A 24321-nucleotide genomic window follows, 5' to 3' on the forward strand; every position below is an offset into this window, starting at 1 on the left:
AAAGGATAGAGATTTAAGTATTAATAATATGATATCATAAAGTACTAGAAGAAAATACAGGCTTCAGCAACCTGGAGTGGTGAAAACTTTCTGGACTCTAATTCAAAATCCAAGGAAAAGACTGAGGGATGTAGTTACATGAATCCAATCAAGCCTCTAGCTCTAACTGCCAGTCTATAAAAAATACAAGGGATAAAGGAACTTGTTTAATGACATCAAAAAGTGCAACCAACAAAATCTAGAATATGAATGTGTCAGGTTTGTACTGCTTTGTGAGCAGCTTTCTTCAACAAATAAATGCCAAAAGAGAGTTGTGGTGGGGCGTGTTGCCTTTAGAGTAAAAGATATTCAAAATACTTCTCAACCAAACAAAATATATGGATCTTGTTGGTACTCAAAGTTTTTTTAATACTGAAAAACACAATTTTTAAATAAATGAAGAAATTCAAACACTGTGTTCTTCTGAAGTCGCTCAGTCGTGTCCGACTCTTTGCGACCCCATGGACTTTACAGTCCATGAAATTTTCCAGGCCAGAATACTGGAGTAGGTAGCCTTTCCCTTCTCCAGGGGATTTTCCCAACCCAGGGATTGAACCCAGGTTTCCTGCATTGCAGGCGGATTCTTTACCAGCTGAGCCACAAGGGAAGCCCAAGAATACTGGAGTGGGTACCCTATCCCTTCTCCAGCGGATCTTCAAGACCCAGGAATTGAACCAGAGTCTCCTGCTTTGCAGGTGGATTCTTTACCAACTGAGCTATTGGGGAATCCCTGTGTTGGTACTGGATAATTTTTTAAATTATCATTAATTTTATTAAGTATGATAATGGTAACATGTTATATTAAAAAGAGGAGGCCTTATCTCTTAGAGATATGGATTGAAATATTTATAGATGAAATGGTATCATCTTTGGTATTTAAAATAATCAAAAAAAGATGTGTGTGGGAAATGGAGTTCAGTTCAGTTGTTCAGTCGTGTCCAACTCTTTGTGACCCCGTGGACTGCAGAACACCAGGCTTCTCTGTGCATTACCAACTCCTGGAGCTTACTCAAACTCATGTCCATTGAGTCGGTGATGCCATCCAACCATCTCATTCTCTGTCATCCCCTTCTCCTGCCTTCAGTCTTTCCCAGCATGAGGGTCTTTTCAAATGAGTCAGTTCTTTGCATCAGGTGGCCAAAGTATTGGAGTTTCAGCTTCAGCATCAATCCTTCCAATGAATATTCAGGACTGATTTCCTTTAGGGTGGACTGGTTAGATCTCCTTGCAGTCCAAAGGACTCTCAAGAGTCTTCTCCAACACCACAGTTCAAAAGAATTAATTCTTCAGTGCTCAGCTTTCTTTATAGTCCAACTCTCACATCCATACATGACTACTGGAAAAACCATAGCTTTGACCAGACAGACCTTTGTTGGCAAGTAATGTCTCTGCTTTTTATTATGCTATCTAGGTTGGTCATAACTTTTCCTCCAAGGAGCAATCATCTTTTAATTTCATGACTACAATCACCATCTGCAGTGATTTTGGAGCCCAAAAAAATAAAATTTCACTGTTTCCACTGTTTCCCCATCTATTTGCCATGAAATAATGGAACCGGATGCCATGATCTTAGTTTTCTGAATATTAAGTTTTAGGCCAACTTTTTCATTCTCCTCTTTCACTTTCATCAAGAGGCTCTTTATTTCTTCTTCACCTTCTGCCATAAGGGTGGTGTCATCTGCATATCTGAGGTTACTGATATTTCTCCCGGCAGTCTTGATTCCAGCTTGTGCTTCATCCAGTGAGACATTTCACATGATGTACTCTACATGTAAGTTAAATAAGCAGGGTGACAATATACAGCCTTGACGTACTCCTTTCCTGATTTGGAACCAGTCTGTTGTTCCATGTCCAGTTCTAACTGTTGCTTCTTGACCTGCATATAGATTTCTGGGGAGGCAGGTCAGGTGGTCTGATATTCCCATCTCTTTAAGACTTTTCCACCATTTGTTGCAATCCACACAGCATTTTCTAAAAACAGCTTGAACATCTGAAAGTTTACAGTTCACGTATTGCTGAAGCCTGGCTTGGAGAATTTTGAGCATTACTTTGCTAGCGTGTGAGACGAGTGAGATTGTGGGGTAGTTTGAGCATTCTTTGGCATTGCCTTTCTTTGGGATTGGAATGAAAAGTGTAAATAAAATAAAATGGTACACTTTTAAAAATAATTATTAAAGCTGGATAAGAGTCAGACACAACTGAGTGACTGAACAGTAACAACAAAAGCTGGGTGCTAAGTACATGAGTATTCATTATTCTGTTCTATCTTTTCATAAAAATACTATTCTCATTCCTTTGGAAGTAAATCTGAAAATTCTCAGATCCACTCAAGGCCTTGTAAGCAAGGATAATGCCAAGCTGAAATTGGCATCTGAGGGGGTATTTCCCTGGGGATAAGAAGGCAATGAGGGTCAAGGACTGGACCAGGAGGGTGTCATGTTTGGGGGAGGGGAGGAACTGGGTATGGACACTATGAAGTTGGCAGAAGTGGTAGAACTTGATGACCTACTGATGGAGAATGCTACAGAAGTAGGAATCAGGGATGACTCAGGCTCAGAATAGCTGTGTGGTTCATTCAACAATCAAGGACATTCAGAATTTCCCTGATGGTCCAGTGGTTAAGACTCAGCACATCTACTGCAGGGGGCATGAGTTTGATTTCCGGTCAGGGAAGTTCTGCATGCTGCAATGCAGCAACCCCCTTATTCCCCCCTAAAATGCAAGGAAATTCAGAAGATATTAAAGTTAGGAGTGAAGGAAGTGACAGGTTCCACTTCAGATAATTTGTCTTTGTGCCTGTGGAACATCCAGAGCTTAGGAAAGAAGTCTGCATTAGAGACATGGTGTTGGCAATGATCAGCTGCAGCATAATTTCCATGGAAACATGTAGAATGTGGCCCAAGAAAACACTCCCTTTGTGAGCAAGCTTTCTTAATCTAATTAATAAATTAATCTTGGACTGTTGTTAACACTAAAAAGCAAAACTGGCTTCATCAAGGTTGATATATGAGACCCAAATAGTAATAATCTATGATACCCATGATACCCTGTTGTCTCTCAATTTCCATTTTGAACAGGTCATAGATCTTCAGGGTTTCACTGCAAGGTTTTCTAGTTTCATTTCTTTCCCCTACTTTTCAAGAGAACACTGAGGCTTAAATGGGCTTCACTGGTGGCTCAGATGGTAAAGCATCTGCTTGCAATGCGGGAGACCTGGGTTCAATCCCTGGGTCAGGAAGAGCCCCTGGAGAAAGAAATGGCAACGCACTTCAGTACTCTTGCCTGGAGAATTCTGTGGACGGAGAAGCCTGGTAGGCTACAGTCCATGGGGTAGCAAAGAGTCAGACACAACTGAGAGAATTCACTTTCACTTTCAAGGCTTAAATACATTAGGGAGAAAACATCTCATATGAAAGATCAACTTTTTCTTACTTTGCCTTTTTTCTATTGTCGATAGTATAAATATTATAAGAAGTGAAAACATTAGAACCATCTAGATCCAGGGGCATCATTCAATTTCCTATCTTTTCAACAACCATGATAGTTGTTTAAAACTATCCTTCTGTTTGGGTTAGTCGCTCAGTCATGTCTGACTCTTTGTGATTCCATGGACTATAGCCCTCCAGGCTCCTCTGTCCATGGGATTTCCCAGGCAAGAATACTAGAATGGGTTGCCATTTCCTTCTCCAGGGAATCTTCCCCATCCAGGGATTGAACCCAGGTCTTCTGCATTGCAGGCAGATTCTTTACCATCTGAACCACCAGGGAACAAGGGAGCCGCTGGTTTAAAAAAGCATTTAGGGATTGATTACACCTTGGATAAGGGCAAAGAGAAGACTCTTCAGCCCCTATCATATCTGTGGCGAGGGGAACATCAGGCCACCTGCTAGGCTTTAACAAAACATGGCAATAACATTTTGGTTGAAAGCACAGAATGATTTTACAAACCAAAATTAAAGTTTGTAAGCAGTTGAGGCACTTGTAGGTCTTTTTTTTCTTTTTAAAGGTATTTGTATATTTACCATTTATATTCAGATAAGAAAAGAAGCACACTGACATCTTTCTTTTTCTGTTCTGGGCTTATTCTCCTAATCTTGTGTTGACTGCCCAATTCAAGCTCTTCAGCCTGCAGGTTCGACACCTCCATAATTTGGCTTCACCCAAAATGACTTAAATCAGAATTTTGAGGGTTGGACCCAGGCATCAGTTTGTTTTCTAATCTCCCCTGGGGATTGTGCAGCAGTGTTTATGGTGACAATGTGAATAAGGAGAAGACAGCTGGGATATTTGGAGTATCTATGAAAGTGAAAAGTGAAAGTGTCAGTCGCTCAGTTGTGTCTGACTCTTTGTGACCCCATGGACTGTAGCCCGCCAGGCTCCTCTGTCCATGGACTTCTCCAGACAAGAATCCTGGAGTGGGTTATGGTCAGCAGCAAATGTAAGAACTGAAGCTTTCCGGAGCTTCTGATGGCAGCTATGATGTACATGTCTGTCTCTGCCCTGCTCGCAGGTGACTGCCGTGAGGGTGTACGTGAACAGCTCCTCTGAAAACCTCGACTACCCGGTCCTGGTTGTGGTTCGCCAGCAGAAAGAGGTGCTGTCCTGGCAGGTTCCTCTGCTCTTCCAAGGACTGTAAGTGGATCTTTCCCTGACAGCTTCATTACGTTTGTTTTCCTTCAACATCTGAGACTTCAACTGCTCTTTTCCCTAGAGAAATCAGATGTTCGACACGCTGACACAGTATGCATGCTAAGTGCAAAGAGTTGACATGATACATGCCCTGACCGGTTCAGCTTCTCTCCTCTTTGATAATCTCTGATAAGAACCTAGAATTATAGCAACTGAAGAATGTTTTGGTTGGTTAGTGCATCATCCATGGAGGACAGGGCTAGGCCTTGCAGTCACCTTAACAGGAGTCACACCTCCCATTCTCCACAACGTTCACCGAGTGTGCTTTCTTTATCCCATAATATTTATTGAGCATTACTAAATGATAGATGCTGGGGATACAGTGGTGGAAAACAATGATGAAGTCTCTTCCTCACGGAGTTTATATTTTCACAGGGGAAACTATATAGGGCACTACAGCACTAGCAAGAACAAACCAGAAAGCATACAGACATGGGCATGGAGTACAGTGTGAAATCCTTTTGGAGGTTAAGAATGTGAGGACTGAAATACTGACTCTGATGCCTTGACCTGGACTCTGGGGCTTTCTCTATATTCGTTTAGCAAAGGCTTCAAGAGTGGCAAAATGCAATCAGGTTGTTTTAGCAGAACAGTTTTCCCTTCCAAAATCTGATTAATTTTCTGATTGAATTAGAAAGGTGATGTGGTGATGCAGACACAGCCTAAGTGAACTGGTTGGCCCTCAGCAGTCTCCATATCTGTGTTATAACGTCACACAATTCTGTGTCAAGTACATTAGCTGTAAAAATCACTGTTGGTAGGTCCAGTATGAAGTTTTAAATATAAGGACCTGGAGAGAAATTCAGAGAGAACTGAAAGGAAACGTTTCTTTCCCTGCTTGCTCATTGAGTGTCCTTTTCCTTCTCGCTGGTTTTCCCTCCCCTGGCTGCTGCAGATACCAGAGGAGCTACAACTACCAGGAAGTAAGCCGTACCCTTTGCCCCTCAGAAGCAACCAATGAAACAGGACCTCTGGAGCAGCTGATATTTGTAGATGTCGCATCCATGGCGCCCCTGGGTGCCCAGTACAAACTGCTGGTTACCAAGCTCAAGCACTTCCAGCTACAGTAAGCAGGACTCCTTGTGGCCTTTCTCTGTTTACCTGTCTGCTCTTCCTGCGCTGTGCGTGCTTGGTACTGCTTCCTCCCTCCCAGATCAGCACTCCAGAAGGAAGTCATCCACTTGGAATACTGTCTGTGCACCTTCTGAACTTCCCTGCTCACAGCTGGGCAGCAGGGCCTTAATCTGTGCAACAGGGAGACAGAAGGGGACTGGAGCAGAGGGGAGAGTGCTGGACCTGACAGGCGTATCTGTTCCTGGGCGTCTGTGAGGACCCCCTCCTGTCTGTCATCCAAGCTAGAGTGATGTCCAAGCACTAGTGATGGGTACTTCTGTGTTCCTCACCAGTGCCACTTTCCTGAATGCAGTTTTAGTTTTGTTTTAAGGAAGATCTTAAGCTGTTTTTCTCATCCTTATTACCGTTCCAGTTTTCTCTTTCTGGTTAGGAATGTATACAGACTGAAAATATTTTATGTGGCTTTGTCCTTTGTGTAAAAAACTTAATGACTGCTTCCTCCTTCTCTTTGCACTGTCTTTTGAAACCAAATCAGTCAGGATACATCATCTCAAATTGTTTACATTAGACATGGAGTATAACAAATTCAGTGGAGGGCATTGTCTCCAAAGGATCTGTTCCCTCTCAGAGGTTACTCATGTAAAATATTGCATAAATCTGTGTGAAAAAGGTAAACAGAAAGGCTAAGGTTATTCTTTAATAAGGTCAAAAACTTCAGGGAGCTTCCTGTCCCATCCTACTCTAAGCTCAAGGGTTCTCAAGGGTTCAAACCATTTCCTCCCTTTTCAGTGTTCTAAGGAAACTTTTTAAAATATATCACCAAATTGGTTATATTAAAATTTTCATTTGTACTCATCAAAAGGTATCATTAAGAGGACAGAAAGACAAGCCATAGACTGGAGCATATGTTTCTGACACACATAAGAAAGGACTCATATACAGAATACATAAAGAACCTCTACAAATCAATGAGAAAACACTGGCAAGATTTTGGTGGCCATCTCCAGTATCACCCAAACTTCTGTGGCTCTGGCTTCTTCTGGTTGAGGATCTTAGAGCCTACAGGTCTGAGCACTGTTTAGGTTCAGACTCCATTGCAATGGAGTGAATAGGTTTTCTGAGGCAAAAATGAGGAGATCTCAGGGCCAGAAACTGCTTGAGAAAACAATCCCAACTCTGACCTCTCACTGGAACTCTGGGACAGAGTCAGAAGAATCTCAGAAGGAGAATTAATGTTTATATTTACCCAATGAAAATGAACAACATATCATATGTGATGGGTTTCCTAAATCCCCTTAGTCTTACTTGGCATATTTGAGCCCATTTATATGTTGCTGACAAGAGTACAATCTTTAAAAAAGAATGTATGAACGTAAATAAAAGATAGTAAAAGAAATATCATGCTGATACTAAATAAAAGAAAGTTGATATAGTATATCATATTATACGAGATATTCCTTAATGCAAAAAGCATTATTAGCTATAGAGAAACATATTTTTGCAGCTTACTTTTCTGATCAGAATGTTCTGCTCTATTATAAAACTCCTTAAATTTTCTTAGGCAGTTTATTCTGAAGTCTGTAGCCAGTGGAGTTGCTAATAGTAATCAAATGTTTATCTTGGTCTTCTCTATACCCTGTGACAGTGTATATATACCTGGATATAGATGGGCAGATGGATTAATGAATGGCCAGAGGATGGAGAAATAGAGCATTTTACAAGTCCCTGAATTAACTGCAGAGTAAAAAAAGTGATGTGATGATTTCAAGAGCAAAGAACCACCTACCTAACCCACCAAAAAGGCAGAAAAAGATCAACTATATCAGTATCTAGGAGGGAGGTTTGATCATTATAGTATATATATTTTTCATAGAATCTCCATGTGATTCTAATGTGCAGCCAGAGTTGAGAACAACTGACTGACTGACCCTTAAGCAATTTCTTTTTTTTTTTTTTATTTTTCTGACTGTTGAGTTTTTTTTTTATGTAATTAATTTCCTTAAGCAATTTCTAAATGTGGTTCTTGTTTTTGTTTTAATATTTAAATTTATTTGTGATATTAAACAGTATGGGAATTCGTGCTCATAATCTGAAGGACGTGGCACACATTACTTGAACAGAGGGCATTTTGAGCTTCAGAGAAGCCTATGTGTCTAACCTGTCACTGTCACTTGGTAGCAGTGTACTTGAATTCTAGGGCTGGTATCTCCAAGGCTAATTAGACGCTTTGGAGAACTTAATTCTGTGAAACTGAAGTCATAAGGTCACAAGTCTGCAAGTGTTAATGAATGATTCACATGTAGTGAAACTGCAAATCTATTCTCGCATTGATTTTTGTTTCTGCCTCTCACAATGTGACTTGACTTCAGCAACCACACTCAAGACTGTTTCAAAATGTACATAGTTACAAGAGCTTTTCTGAGACTAAGATAAGCCAGAGAAGAGATGGAACTGAGATTTATGTGTCCCTTCCTCCCTGGCCCTGGATTGTCCCACACCAGCCTTGCTGTGTGTTAGTCATTCAGTTGTGTCTAACTCTTTGCAACCCCGTGGATGGCAGCCTGCCAGGCTCCTCTGCCTATGGAATTCTCCAGGCAAGAATACTGGAGTGGTTAGTCATTTCCTTCTCCAAGGGATCTTCCCAACCCAGGGATAGAACCAGGGATCCTACATTGCTGGAAACCCAGAAATCCAGAGAATGATGGATCAGGCAAGAGCTGAGGACTGGGGACATCCAGACTCCAGGTATTGAGAGAAATACTGAAGAATTAAGTCAACTTTCCTAACATTGAAGTTACTCTTGTATATTTTCCTGTGTCAGACTAGAAGGTACATGAAACATATCCTGGGATTTTTTTTCTCGAATTATACATTTTAAGAATAGAAGGACATTTGGGGATTGAAGGGATTGAATTCACTCATTTCATTTTTACAGATGAGCAACTGATGCCCAGAGAGGTTGAGTGATTTGTACACACTCACACAGCTGGGAAAGGGCAAAATCAAGACTAGATTTGATTCTGACTTGCAGTTCTGAGTTCTTCCCACTATAACATGCTATTTCTACTTTCTGTTTTAAAACTGCCTTCTGAATTTTTGTTGACCTAAAAATGTTTCTCAATTCCAATAAGCATTTCTTTATTTAAATCCAGCTTAAAAAATAAAAGTATGCTTTAAAACATTACTCCTTGCTGTCTTAACTCTCCTGCACCTGCCTACACACACACACACACACCCTAGTTTTTCCCTCACTCTTTTCCCCAGACACTATTGCTCTGGTGTTCAGTGTGCCAGAGTGTGATGCTGCAGACAGGGAAGAACAGAAGGCTGCAGGAACAGGCAGACACATGACCCTGGGGTGGGGGGAGCTTGGAAGGGCCGTTAAGAAATTTAAACAGTTGTCTAAATTGTCATAGGTGTGAGGAGAATGGATTTGAAGGGGGCAAGACTGGAGGCAGAGAAATTAAAAGTACTGATGCTGTGATCAAGATAAAATAATAAGGAGATGACTGGAAAAATTTGGAAGTGAAGTTGACAAAGCTTGATTGAATATTTGGGGTGAGGGAAATGGGAGAGTCAAGGATGACCATATAACTTGCAGATGGCGGTGCCTCTAAGAGAAAATGAGAATTTTGAGGAGGGAAGGAAGAGATGATAAGCTCAGGCTGAACTTGAAGTGCAGGTACCCAGCAGAGTGTCAAACGTACTCCAGCGCAATGCTCAGGAGAGAGGGTTGAGCGACACAGCGCCCACCAAAGAGAAGCTTCACATGGAAGGCTGGGCTGGGCCATGTGGTGCCCAAGGCGAAGTTACAGGAGACAAGAGGAGAAGCAGTCAGTACCCCATCCTTGCTCCTTGAGATCTTTATGCTGTACCAGGGAGTTCAGACTTCACCTTGCAGGTTATGGAAGCCACTAATGAATCTGATCTTTGAGATGATTTTAGTAGCCATGTGGAAGATGAATTGGAGAGGGAAGGGTAGAGGCACATAGGCAAATGAAAAGTTATTTGAATAGAGAAGAATAAAAATATTACCAGGACCTGAATATATTATGGCAGCAACAAAGTTGTAATGGAGAAAGAGAGTCAAATAATACACATGGGGACAATTTACAAATCCAAAAAATACATGTGGCATGATCAAACAAGGAGGAGACACATGTATACCCACAACTGATTCATGCTGATGTTTGACAGAAAACAACAAAACTCTGCAAAGCAATTATCCTTCAATTAAAAAATAAATTAAATTTAAATTTAAAAAATACAGTCTTATGTGAGTATTTGAATCCTTCAACCGTCCTGTAGCCTTCCAAGTGGGATCTTGAGCCTGTTTCGAGAGAGAGTTTTCAGTGTGCTAGTGCAGCTACTGTGCTGTAAATAGCAATAGATTTTTGAGGAAATGAATGAGTGAAGAGGCTTTTAGATCATTCTGTCATGCGTCAATCTATGTAACTGCCCTTTGATATCTGGGGTAGACTACATAATGATTTACATTGCTTTTCACGTTTGTTTGTTTGTTTTCTTATTGGATGTTACTTGAGCAAAGACAGTGCTTCGGGTGTTACATTTATTCTATTTATAATAGAATGAGGAAGACAGGGGGAGCAGTAGTTGTGGAGGGGAATCCAAGATGACTCCAACAATGATATCAGAAGTCAGGTGAGGCTTATGGACAGACGTGACAGATAAGGGTCAAGGAAAAGGTAGTACATTCCATTTTGATCATATATGGAGTTTGAGGTGCCTTGAGGGACAGTGACGTGCAGAAGCCCAGCAGAGAAACACTCTTCAGTGAGTGGAGCTCTGGAGGTACCCCTGGGCTGAATGTGGAAACTTGTGATTCTCTAGCATTATTGCAGAACTGTGTGTGTGTGTGTGTACAGACGCATACATAATACATATATATGAGATTTTTATGGCAATTATATGGTTATACATATATGAATGAAGATATATATGGTTAAGGAAAATGAGGAGATCAAAAACTGTAGGTCATATCCTCATGTAAGGGATGGTGTGAGAAACAGGAACTCTCAGAAGAAGCTGAATCGGCATGATCAGATGCGTGAGAGAAAACCCAGGAAAGCAGATGTCCCAGAGCCCACGGGAGGGAAAGTTCCGAGGCAGAAGGTGTGGCAGTCAGTGTCAAATGTCACAAAGAGGGAAAGAACATGAGGGATTAAGTCACTGGAGTTAGCCAAGAGGAGGAGACTGGCAACCTCAGGGAGATGACAGGGAAAGAACCCTGACAGCAGTGGGGAAAGGAAATGGTGAATGAGGGGTGGGAGCACAGCACCCTGTGAAGAGGCTGGTCTGTGAAAGCGAGGGAGGATACAGAATGACATCGAAGGAGGGAAATTCAGGGGAAACAACTTTGTTGGGTGCATTTGTTTGTTATTTATTTTGAAAATGGTTGAGACTAGAGTATGTTTATAAACCAAGGAGAAGCAAGGCAAATAAAGTTTATAGGACAGTTGGATTTTTGTAGAAGCAAAGTCCCAGAGAAGAGAAGAAAGGACAGAATTTAGCACATGTGTGAAGAGTTTATACTCTGACCAGAGCCATGAGGTGGAAGGCTACAGATGGTGGAGGGCTGTGGGGAGGTTTGTGGTAAACAAAGGCAGTTCATGACAGATGGCAGGAAGGAGATAACGGGAAATGATACTCTGAAGTCCATAGTCCAGGTGAATAACCAGTGTAATTTCCTTCGACAGACAAAGGGAGGGTTTTGAATCCCCACTCTGCTCTTATTCGTCATATAATAAGACGAATATGAATCTCGCAGTCTTCTCTGTACTCACCTCAAACAATGACTTAGCTTTTGACTTTGTCTTTCCACTGACCCTTTCTTCCCATCTCCCTTTCCTCGTCCTGTTTCATTACCTCCTGCACTCTCTCTCCCTCCCTTCCCCATGGACCCTCCTGTCCCCTCTTCTCCCATCTCTCTTGACTCCTCTGTTCTTTTTCTCTTTCACTCTTCCTCAAGCTAGCCACAGTGAGGAAGCAAAGTTAGTTTTTAGGTTTTCTTATTTATTAGGTAAACATTTGTTTCCTGTGTTTAGTTTTTTCAAACAAATAAGTCAAAATTATACACTTCCTTCTCTAAAACTGAAGGTGTACATGTGTCTCAATTAGACTTGTTCTGTTGTTTAATGACTCCTGATAAACCTGCTCCACCTCTGCTGGAGGCCTAAGGGGAAGGAAGCAGAACCTTTCATCTGCAACAGACACCATGTTTATTTTGCACACACTGTTGACTCCAGGAGAAAGAGGAGATTACATGTCTTAAGGAAAATAATATTTTTTCAAAGTTTGTATGTGTTATACTAGTAAAGAAAACAGAAAGAACAAGGGGAAAAAAACCCAGAAAATTCCTATCCATGTCCACACATTCAATGTCTTAACTGGAATGCAAATGACAGGGGAGAATTTAAAAACAAATTTCTGGCCAAAGAAAACTGTTTGCTTCTGGAAATCTTAACCTGTCTGTTGCCAGCCAAGAAAACCACCGTCCTTTTCGTTTCCCTGACCTGGCAACAGACAGAACTGAGGGCCCTTGTTGCCCTGGTAACTGCAGATGACATTCCCCATGCTGCAGAGAGCCATGCACAGCATGTGGTTCCTGACTCTGGCTGTGGAGTTTCATAGCACGCACAGACCTAGATTTGACACAACTTCAGCTTCTTTATCGGAGAAGGCGATGGCGCCCCACTCCAGTACTCTTGCCTGGAAAATCCCATGGGCGGAGGAGCCTGGTAGGCTGCAGTCCATGGGGTCGCGAAGAGTCGGACACGACTGAGCGACTTCACTTTCACGCATTGGAGAAGGAAATGGCAACCAACTCCAGTATTCTTGCCTGGAGAATCCCAGGGACGGGGGAGCCTGGTAGGCTGCCGTCTATGGGGTCGCACAGAGTTGGACACAACTGAAGCGACTTAGCAGCAGCAGCAGCAGCAGCAGCAGCTTCTTTATGTGAAGTAAGGTCATGTGTTGCTAACCATGTTTCAGCAGAACCAACCCTTGACTCTAATGATGATTTCTATTGAGAGTGGATATATATATGCTGCTAAGTCACTTCAGTCGTGTCCGACTCTGTGCGACCCCATAGACGTCAGCCCACCAGGCTCCCCCGCCCCTGGGATTCTCCAGGCAAGAACACTGGAGTGCGTTGCCATTTCCTTCTCCAATGCATGAAAGTGAAAAGTGAAAGTGAAGTCGCTCAGTCGTGTCCGACTCTTAGCAACCCCATGGACTGCAGCCTACCAGGCTCCTCCGCCCATGGGATTTTCCAGGCAAGAGTACTGGAGTGGGGTGCCATTGCCTTCTCCATATAAATTGTATCTATTGCTAAATTCTAAGTCTAGTCTGCTAATGGCCTAAATTGTTTGTCATTACTTTTAGAAACAGTGCTCAAAATCTGTGACTGCTAAACAATACCTCCAATTACAAATTTCATGCTTCAATGTCCTGACATGCCCTTTCTAAAGGAATCTTTAGTAAAAATTTTAAATGGTTTAATTTTTATAAAGGGAAAAATTAGGAGTGGATAAGAAAGACTCTTTAGAGAGCACCAGCAGATGAAGCTGGGGCGGGGCCCCAGAAGTTCAGGTTTCCAGAAGCACAGGTCACACTGAAGGGTTGGGATCATGTCATTCTCCTGATGCAGGCAATGAGAGTACAGTGAGTATGTGTGAGTGATCCTCACAATTAAAGATGAGACAAGAACCAGAAAGAACAAAAGCCCCAAACAGCCCTTGCATGACCACAGAGAAGACCTAATCTGTTTTGGCACTTTCCAGTCTCTTGAACTGTTTACATGTGTCCTTTCCAATAGTACTCTATGCTACAAATGTGTTTCCCACATCCTTCTCACACTCTCCTCAGTGCTGGATCATTGCTGTCTTTCACAGAAGATGCAAATATCTAATAAATAATTTATAGAAAATTGATAATTGAAAAGAAAATAACTTCATTATATTCTTTTGGATTTTAAGAAGGGTCTTAGAGGGCAACGCCTAACCCAAAGAAAACCTGATCTTGAAGGGAAATGTAGACAACTGTGGGGTGCTTGGGGCCAGAAGGGCATGCTCCTATCCCTAGAGACCCTCCCATGGTGATTATCTATTCATCATGCTTTTTAAAAACTGATATTTTTGCCATGGATATATCAAAATTATTTTTAAGTTCTATCTGAATTATGCAAAAGAACCTCAACCCTTCTTTTCCTCTCTCTTTCAGCCCACTTATGACACCTAAAACCTATAACTGAGTGTAAAATCTTAAGAGAATCTGAAGACAAATATGTCTATAAAAGTACTTACTTGTATAGGTATAACTTTATGGGTTTATTTTTATAAAGACATAAAACTGATCCCTTCCCCAACTTGATCATTCTTGAGAGCTGAAACCACCAAGTTCCCATGCAGTGTACTTTGTCAATTTTATGGGCCCAGACAGAACTGCTTTCTCAAAGGGTAGGGCTTTTCTTGCATCTAGTTTGAGATTTTTTTTAAGAAATAACTTTTGCTTGCTAACTTATGTTTTTCTTTCACTTTTCCCCCTTTCCCTTGTATTTCTCAGGACAAATGTTGCCTTTCACTTCACTGCCAGCCCCTCTCAACCTCAGGTAAGTGAAGGCCTCAAGGTTATCATGATTCTTACCCAAAGAAACCAGGGTAACAGGTTGAGTTAGCACGTGGTGTTGCCCTTAATCTTTTACAACTTGAGCTATATTTGTATTTTTGGAATGTGGTTCATATAACTGAGTTTTTAGACACATCATTAACCTTATCACTTGAACTGGTGTGAAATGGGAGGCATGACATGTTTACAGATATTCCTTGGCTTAACCTTCATTCATCAAATTGTGGGCCAAGGATGCTCACCAGGTACAGTGTTAGGCAGTATTAAGTGCCAGGGATAGAAGGATAAAGAAGAACGGTGCAACTTCTGCCTGCACAGACCTTATAATTAGGATGGGGGTGGGGAGACAGAGAGTGGAAGGCCACCACTAAACAGATACAAAAGTAAAAAACTGATCTGGAAAATATAACAAAAATGAGACAGATTTTAATATCTACAGTGTTAAAATTCACTTCTGTATTTATTCACTATGGATAAAATTCATTTCTCCCATCATTAAGAAAGAACAGGTATGCTGACAAAAATTATCAGAAGATTTAGATACTTGGGTTATGCTCTCCACTAGGCCATAATCATAAACCAAATAAACAGATTAAAACTTTGATTGATTCAGGCTGCTTTTCTAGTGATACTGCTAGCTACTTTCCTTTTTCCTTTCATAGATTCTGAAAGAGTAAGGTAGGTTCATGCAATAGCCAAGTTTAAAGCAGATTTATTTAATGTCCTGATGTTTCTTGTAAATTGCAGTAGGCTGCAATACAACTCTGGTCAAAAGTGGCCTTGGTTATACTAGAACTGGGATTAACGTATTGTATGGATGCTGTTGTAAATCTATTACAATCACTTGTGAACTGGTGAACCAGTTCTCAGAGAGAAAGCCCTGTTTTCTTGAGTTTGCCCATTTCTGCAGTGTAAATACCTCCACCCTGGCCGATTTCAGACTGCCATCATTGACATCACTGAACACAGAGCTGGAAATCAATGTGCACAGTCAGCTCCCCAAACCTGCCAAAACCAACACCTGCACACCTTTAAGAGTTACACTTCCCATCAGTGAGTCTCCACAGTGCATGTATGCTGCCACCCAGTGACAGGAGAGGACTACAGACCCACAGTCCATTGACCTCAAAGTATCAGTCACTTAATTCATGAAATGTTTGAAAGCACTAGTTGCGAGGTGCAATGGGAGGTAACTAGATAGGAAGGGGAAAACTTGCACCCCAACTGCAGAAAGAGTACAGTCTAATAGTCCAGTCCAGAGTCCTGAATGTCCTGAATGTCGTGAGTACTTTTTAGACTGAAAACCAGTGATGATTATATATATTGCAGCTTCTTTCCATTAAAAAAAATTATTAAACACTAAAGTCCAAATAATTTGTATATATATTACAAACTAGAGTAAAATATACCTAGAAAAACTCATGAAACAAAACAGAAATTCTTTGACACCTATAAGGTCTTATTTTACTCATAACTGTTCCCATTTTGTCCTATATTTTACATCTTCTTCAACTGTAGGAAAAAAGTCTGTACCTTTAAATTCACCCAAACCATTGTACAGACTCAGACAACCTGCATCATCACTGCCTGCCTCTGTTACTATAGATAGAAGCAAGTTACAGAAACTGGATAGGTAATCAGGATGTAAGAAGGTGGTTTTTAGCCTCAATTCCAGGCATTGCTTTAGATCCTTATCATTTGCTTCTTTCTGGTAAAAGTACATTATCAAGGCAAAGGGTTTATTTACTTGGGATTTATGGTAATTTAGAGGTAAAGAAAACTGGTGGGACTTCGCTGGTGATTCTTCCAGTGGTTAAGAATCTGCCGGCCAATGCAGGGGACACGGGTTTGATCCCTGGTCCGGGAAGATCCCACGTGCCTCGGGGCAACTAACACCCTGCACCGTAACTACTGACGCCCTCGTGCCCTACAGCCCATGCTCCACAACAAGAGAAGTCACCACAATGAGGAGCCCACACACTGCAACTGAGAGTAGCCTCCACTCGCCACAACAAGAGAAAGCCCACATGTAGCAACAAAGGCCCAGCAAGCCAAATAATTAAATAAATAAACTTTAAAGCAATTTATAAAAAAGAAGATTGGTAATACTCTGGCATATAGATAAGACTTCAGTAGAAGTCTATAGCTTGCACAAAACTTACTCCTAGAATATATAGGAATATATATGGCGTGAATTTTCATTACTGCTAATAGTAGCCATAATAATGCTTTCGGGGTAACAAAGTATGGTTTCCCTTAGAGCCAAGAACACATGTTGGGAATTCCAGAGTATTCACCTTTGGAAGAGCCCTGTATTCTATGTATTTGAATCAAACTCCAAAATAAAAACGTAAAATGAAGTGGGTTCTTGAGAGCATTGCCATCTGTTACAAGACATGAACAGACTCCCAAACAGTAGCTTAATGATACTCTTTAATCTTAAGATAATTTTTCCCCACTTGGAAGGCTTTGGATTGTTGAAAAGTTCTATTTTAATTGCTCTGGTTCTCAGGATAAGATTAGTAAAGAGGATGATGGAATGCAAAATGAAGTTTTAATGGGTTTTGCCAGTCCTTCAAAGTGATAGATTTACTAAAGTCTGGAGATGGGGGCTTTTTTGTTTGGTTTCCTCAAAGTCTTTTTTTAAAATTTTATTTAATTGGAGGCGAATTACTTTATAATATTATAGTGTTTTTTGCCATACATTGTCATGAATCAGCCATGGGTGTACATGTGTTCCCCATCCTGAACTCCCGTCCCACCTCCCTCCCCATCCCATCCCTCTGGGTCATCCCAGTGCACCAGCCCTGAGCACCCTGTCTCATGCATCGAACCTGGACTGGCAATCTATTTCACGTATAATAATATACATGTTTCAATGCTATTCTCTCAAATCATCCCACCCTCGCCTTCTCCCAGAGTCCAAAAGACTGTTCTATACATGTGTCTCTTTTGCTGTCTCACATATAGGGTTATCGTTACCATCTTTCTAAATTCCACATATATGAGTTAGTATACCGTACTGGTGTTTTTCTTTCTGGCTTACTTCACTCTGTATAATAGGTTCCAGTTTCATTCACCTCATTAGAACTGATTCAAATGTATTCTTTTTAATGGCTGAGTAATATTCCATTGTGTATATGTACCACAGCTTTCTTACCCATTCGTCTGCTGATGGACATCTAGGTTGCTTCCATGTCCTGGCTATTATAAACAGTGCTGTGTGCGATGAACATTGGGGTACACGTGTCTCTTTCAAATCTGGTTCCCTCGGTGTGTATGCCCAGCTGTGGGATTGCTGGGTTGTGTGGCAGTTCTATTTCCAGTTTTTTAAGGAATCTCCACACTGTTCTCCATAGTGGCTGTACTAGTTTGCATTCCCACCAACAGTGTAAGAGGGTTCCCTTTTCTCCACACCCTCTCCAGCATTTATGGTTTGCAGACTTTTTGATAGCAGCCATTCTGACTGGCATGAAATGGAACCTCATTGTGGTTTTGATTTGTATTTCTCTGATAATGAGTGATGTTGAGCATCTTGGCATGTGTTTGTTAGCCATCTGTATGTCTTTTTTGGAGAAATGTCTATTTAGTTCTTTGGCCCACTTTTTGATTGGGTCGTTTATTTTTCTGGAATTGAGCTGCAGGAGCTGCTTGTATATTTTTGAGATTAATTCTTTGTCAGTTGCTTCATTTGCTATTATTTTCTCCCATTCTGAAGGCTGTCTTTTCACCTTGCTTATAGTTTCCTTCGTTGTGCAAAAGCTTTTAAGTTTAATTAAATCGGAGAGTGTTTTGCCTGTGTTTTCCTCTAGGAGCTTTATAGTTTCTGGTCTTGTGTTTTGATCTTTAATCCATTTTGAGTTTATTTTTGTGTATGGTGTTAGAAAGTGTTCTAGTTTCATTTTTTTACAAGTGGTTGACCAGTTTTCCCAGCACCACTTGTTAAAGAGATTGTTTTTTCTCCATTGTATATTCTTGCCTCCTTTGTCAAAGATAAGGTGTCCATAGGTGCGTGGATTTATCTCTGGGCTTTCTATTTTGTTCCATTGATCTATACTTCTGTCTTTATGCCAGTACCATACTGTCTTGATGACTGTGGCTTTGTAGCAGAGCCTGAAGTCAGGTAGGTTGATTCCTCCAGTTCCATTCTTCTTTCTCAAGATTGCTTTGGCTATTTGAGGTTTTTTGTATTTCCATACAAATTGTGAAATTATTTGTTCTAGTTCTCTGAGGAATACTGTTGGTAGCTTGATAGGGATTGCACTGAATCTGTAGATTGCTTTAGATAGTATACTCATTTTCACTATATTGATTCTTCCTATCCATGAACACAGTATATTTCTCCATCTATTTGTGTTCTCTTTGATTTCTTTCACCAGTGTTTTATAGTTTTCTATATATAACTCTTTTGTTTCTTTCAGTTCAGTTCAGTTGCTCAGTCGTGTCTGACTCTTTGCTTCTTTAGGTAGATATATTCCTAAGTATTTTATTCTTTTCATTGCAATGGTGAATGGAATTGTTTCCTTAATTTCTCTTCCTGTTTTCTCATTGTTAGTGTATAGGAATGCAAGGGATTTCTGTGTGTTGGTTTATAAGTTGATAAAGTTGTATTCTGCAACTTTATTATATTCATTGATTAGCTCTAGTAATTTTCTTGTGGAGTCTTTAGGGTTTTCTATGTAGAGGATCATGTCATCTGCAAACAGTGAGAGTTTTACTTCTTTTCCAATTTGGATTCCTTTTATGTCTTTTTCTGCTCTGATTGATGTGGCCAAAACTTCCAAACCTATGTTGAATAGTAGTGGTGAGAGTGGGCACCCTTGTCTTGTTTCTGACTTTAGGGGAAATGCTTTCAATTTTTCACCATTGAGGATAATGTTTGCTGTGGGTTTGTCGTATATAGTTTTTATTATGTTGAGGTATGTTCCTTCTATTCCTGCTTTCTGGAGGGTTTTTTTTTTTAATAAAAAATGGATGTTGAATTTTGTCAAAGGTTTTCTCTGCATCTATTGAGATAATCATATGGTTTTTATCTTTCAATTTGTTAATGTGGTGTATTACATTGATTGATTGCGAATATTGAAGAATCCTTGCGTCCCTGGAATAAAGCCCACTTGGTTATGATGTATGATCTTTTTAATATGCTATTGGATTCTGTTTGCTAGAATTTTGTTAAGGATTTTTGCATCTATGTTCATCAGTGATACTGGCCTGTAGTTTTCTTTTTTTGTGGCATTTTTGTCTGGTTTTCCTCAAAGTCTTAATCATGTATTTCATGTCAAGCTTCTCAACCAGTTACTATATTTATAATTACTTGGAAGAAATCCCCTTTCTTCATTATTAGCAACATGTTTAAAACTTAGAGTTAATAAATTTTTCTGGTGAACTGATAATCTAAGTAGGTAAATAGTATAACCTCTATTATAAATGTTTCCTTATTCTGATATTTGAGAAATACTTTTAAAGAAATCTTAGCCTGCCCAAAATTGTGAACAAATTTCAGGAGCCTAAATGTAGGACTTGGTCTTTAAATCTAAATGTCATCTCACTGAGTTCCTGGCAAGAAATAGATTCTTTGGCCAAAAAAAAAAAAAAAAAGTCTAGGGGAAAGGTGGTTGTAGTGCTAGTTCTTGCCTATGGGAAGATGGTTAAGATTCTCGAAGAACAAGCTTGTCTGCCTTTCAAGGAAGAGCTTCATATTTCAAACTGACTACATAGAGGTAAACTTTGTTTCCTGTTACATTTCACATATCTCTGATTCAAAGGGTGGGGGATCTTCTTAAGTTGAAATAGGAATGAAATGTAGCAAAGTTTAGTTGAGAAATAAATATCATAAAAAATGATACAGCAATGTTGTATGAAATGGCTCCTTTGTCTTGCTCATGGCTGTATTCCTAGTATCTGAGCCCTGCACTTCTGTGCTCAATATGCAAGAGATGAATGGCTGGCTGAATTATTGGAGGCTTACTGAGATTTACATCTGAACTTTGTGCCTCGTATTAGAGGAAACCATGTTATTCATGAGAAAATAGTTTGTGACTGTAAACATTTCTTAGCATTAACAAATCCTTTTTTTTATTCTCAGTATTTCCTATACAAATTTCCTGAAGACGTAGACTCAGTCATCATTAAAGTTGTGTCTACATTGGCTTATCCATGCTCTGTTGTCTCAGTCCAGAATATCATGGTGAGTTTCATAACTTGTCAACCTTCCAATATGGAGTTTTATGTTGTCTCAGGATAAATGAGAGAGAGCATGAGCACCATTTCATCCTCTTACTTTGTACAGCTGACAAGACAGCTAAACAGTAAAAGCTGTATCTTGTGCATGCAAGTGCACAGTATGTGTTTATAGACATTGATCTGGGGAGACAGAGAGAAGTTGACTCTTCACCAAGATAAACAAAGGAAGGGAGGGAGGGAGGGAGGATCGTGACAGAGAATAAGGAAGACCAAATTGTGAACTGCACAAGAAAAACAGAAACCTACTGCTTGTTCTATGTTTTGAATTTTTTGTTGTGTCATTAGGCCCTTTCTGTCTCATAAAGTATGAATAAAATATGGGAAAAGTGTGATATACTTTAAGACAGATCTTTTATGTTCTCTTTAATATTAATATTAAGTGACCTTGACTTCAGAGGACAAGGCACCAAATTTTAGGAGAACTATTTCATGACTGTTCTGGGAGGAAACTCTTCATGGTTTCTGGCTCAGTAAGGACCCTGTCCTCTGTGATCCAGGTGAGATGTGTGGTGTGTATATATGACATTAGTGATATTTTCCTTTTTATCCCCCATGCACATAACAGTGCCCAGTATATGACCTCGACCACAATGTGGAATTTAACGGTGTCTACCAGTCCATGACTAAGAAAGCTGCCATCACACTACAGGTGAGACATCACTTCTGTGGGCGTCATCATCAGTGACAATGCACAGTTTATCATCAGGTTACCTACTGAGCCAGTTTGGTCACCCACTGAATTTAGAGAAACCTAAAGGATTACTGCTCACTGTGTACACTGAATCTCTCTCCTTTCTGATTGATTTCAAAACAAAGATTGCTATACCTGGTGGATAATGCTACTCTACCAGGTGCCCTGTTCTCCTTGGGGAATCTTGGGAACCTGTAAGGCAGCAGGAGAGGTGTCTGACAGATTGCTTACAGAGGTAAGGGTGAAAGATTCCAGTCTACTCAGTGGGGGGAAGGGGTGGGGTGCCAATTTAGTGTAAAGTTTATCTGATCAATTTAAAACAACTAAATATATTCTACTAAAACAATATTGTAAATCAACTGTTTGCATGCATGCTCAGTTGCTTACTCTTTGCAACCCTATGGACTGCAGCCCACCAGGCTCCTCTGTCCATGGAATTGTCCAGGCAAGAATACTAGAGTGGGTTGCCATTTCCTCCTCCGGGGGATCTTTCCAATCCAGGGATCAAAGTGTCTCCTGCATTGGCAGGCAGATTCTTTACCACTGAGACACCTGGAAATAGTATATTTCAATTTAAAAGACACATATTTTGATAATTTGTCCTAGTGACAGTAACCAAAAGAGGACTTCAACTCTGGACAGAATGGGTAAGTTCAGAGGAATATGAACCACATTTTTGTGTAGAAGTTCGCCCTTTTGGTATTATAATTAATTTTTGTTTCAATGATAATTTTATAGCAAAAATATATACACATCATGTCAGCATATTTTCAAAGAGATTCTGTTCCTGCCTTTAGAGTGGTATTTACTTCAGGTACCTGCAATTTGATATGTTCTCTAGATAAGGAGATACTGTTTATTGAAGAGCAGGCCATGAATGAGGAGAGGTTAATTATAATTTAAGTATCAGAACTAAAAACTTCTATTAGTCAGGCTTTAATTTTTAATGTCTCAGATGTGATACCTCAAATATCTGCTCTTGTTTTAGTACTTTTTTCCTTAGCACCTCAGCATTATATAGTCCCAAATTTAAAAGGACAAAAAATAAGCGTAATAGGAAACTCAGATTTTTACACCATCTGGACAGTAAATTAATGAAGTACAAAGTGTATCAGTACTTTCTTACTCTGAATATATTTGGAAATAAATTAGTACATCTCTCTGGACTCCTGATTCAGTCTTGGACCATTTTCTTGGTAGGTTAAACATCAGAAATTTCGTTGGAAGGAAAGTTATGACCAACCTTGATAGTATATTAAAAAGCAGAGACATTACTTTGCCAACCAAGGTCCGTCTAGTCAAGGCTATGGTTTTTCCCATAGTCATGTATGGATGTGAGAGTTGGACTGTGAAGAAAGCTGATCGCCGACGAATTGATGCTTTTGAACTGTGGTGTTGGAGAAGACTCTTGAGAGTCCCTTGGACTGCAAGGAGATCCAACCAGTCCATTCTAAAGGAGATCAATCCTGGGTGTTCATTGGAAGGACTGATGCTAAAGCTGAAACTGCAATACTTTGGCCACCTCATGCGACGAGTTGACTCACTGGAAAAGACTCTGATGCTAGGAAAGGTTGGGGGCGGGAAGAGAAGGGGACGACAGAGAATGAGATGGCTGGATGGCATCACCGACTCTGTGGACATGAGTTTGAGTGTACTCCGGGAGTTGGTGATGGACAGGGAGGCCTGGTGTGCTGTGATTCATGGGGTCGCGGAGAGTCGGACATGACTGAGTGACTGAACTGAACTGATAAAGTCAAAATCGTGTAAATATACTAGATCTTAAGGATTATCTTGTCAACCATGCTTCATTCATGGATAACAAACTGGGACACAGAGAATCTCACTCAGAGAAAGTCAAAGCTAGGACTATAACTCAGGTCTCCTAACTTGAGTATTTGCTTCCCTAACCTAAATTATTTATTTATCTGCTGACTGAATGACTTTTCAGAAAGTCATTTATCATTGAATTTTAAGATAAAAACACTATAAAAAGCTATAACACTATAAAAGGCTAAAACAGCTCTAAAAATAAAGTTTATTGAAGAATTTAATATGTAAGTATTAATTATTAAACATAGGCTGTTGACATATATTTTATACAATTCTAAGCACTCAAGTGGGCACAAGACAGACTGAAATCAGAAGAGCGTATCTACATAATTTCTTGAATATAACAATTATTTTATTATGGATAACCTGGAGTAGATCTTGGGAATGTGTGAGTCCTTTCTAAGGAGTTAGGGAGAGGGGTGAACTTTACTTTTTTTCTCTTTCCTTCTTTTTGCCCCCACCACCATGAATTTTCTCCCTTCTTCTATCTTTATGTCTTATGCAGAAGAAGGATTTTCCAGGTGAGCAGTTCTTTGTGGTGTTTGTGATAAAGCCTGAAGATTACGCCTGTGGAGGATCTTTCTTCATCCAGGGTAAGCAAGAGTGAGGAATATTTGGCTATGTAGAAAAACGTAATGAAATGGAATGGAAACGAACCAAAAAGTTCATTTTGGCCCCTTCTGATCCCTTTCAACCATCTCTAGTTCCAAGTAAGTCAGGGTTATCAGCAGTGGCTTGACAAGGCAGTCTGAGATGTACTTGAGAAAAAAATAAAGGGAAGAAAATAATAGATCTCAAGGCATTATTGATACTTCAAAATGCCATTTACTACCTTGAATCTTTTCAAAGTCTTGTACTTCCTCAGACTATATGAAGTAAGTTGGCTCTTTACTCAACAAATATTTACTACTATGAAGTAATGGGGCTTCCTTGGTGGCTCAGATGGTAAAGAATCCCCCTGCAATGCAGAAGACCCAGGTTCAATCCCTGAGTCAGGAAGATTCCCTGGAGAAGGGAATGACTACCCACGCCAATATTCTTGTCTGGAGAATTCCACAGATAGAGGAGCTTGGTAGGCTATAGCCCATGGGGTTGCAAAGAATCAGACA

General features: G+C 40.2%; 1 protein-coding gene across 6 annotated transcripts in view; it reads left to right on the forward strand.

The window, feature by feature from the left end:
* SIDT1 (SID1 transmembrane family member 1) overlaps nucleotides 1-24321 on the forward strand; it is a 103773-nt gene that overhangs the window by 26179 nt on the left and 53273 nt on the right. For 5 of the 6 annotated variants that reach the window (XM_055426375.2, XM_055426293.2, XM_055426135.2 and 2 more), the window contains exons 2-7: nucleotides 4550-4671; nucleotides 5624-5794; nucleotides 14386-14431; nucleotides 20534-20635; nucleotides 21257-21340; nucleotides 23718-23805. In XM_055426375.2, coding sequence (XP_055282350.2) covers nucleotides 4550-4671; nucleotides 5624-5794; nucleotides 14386-14431; nucleotides 20534-20635; nucleotides 21257-21340; nucleotides 23718-23805 — 613 coding nt within the window. The remainder of the gene's footprint in view (nucleotides 1-4549; nucleotides 4672-5623; nucleotides 5795-14385; nucleotides 14432-20533; nucleotides 20636-21256; nucleotides 21341-23717; nucleotides 23806-24321) is intronic. The other variant, XM_088837052.1, reaches the window with a different exon arrangement.

Source organism: Moschus berezovskii, chromosome 1, assembly GCF_049115385.1.
Source record: "Moschus berezovskii isolate FMDL1 chromosome 1, NW_MosBer_1.0, whole genome shotgun sequence".
In the NCBI taxonomy this organism is placed as follows: domain Eukaryota; kingdom Metazoa; phylum Chordata; class Mammalia; order Artiodactyla; family Moschidae; genus Moschus; species Moschus berezovskii.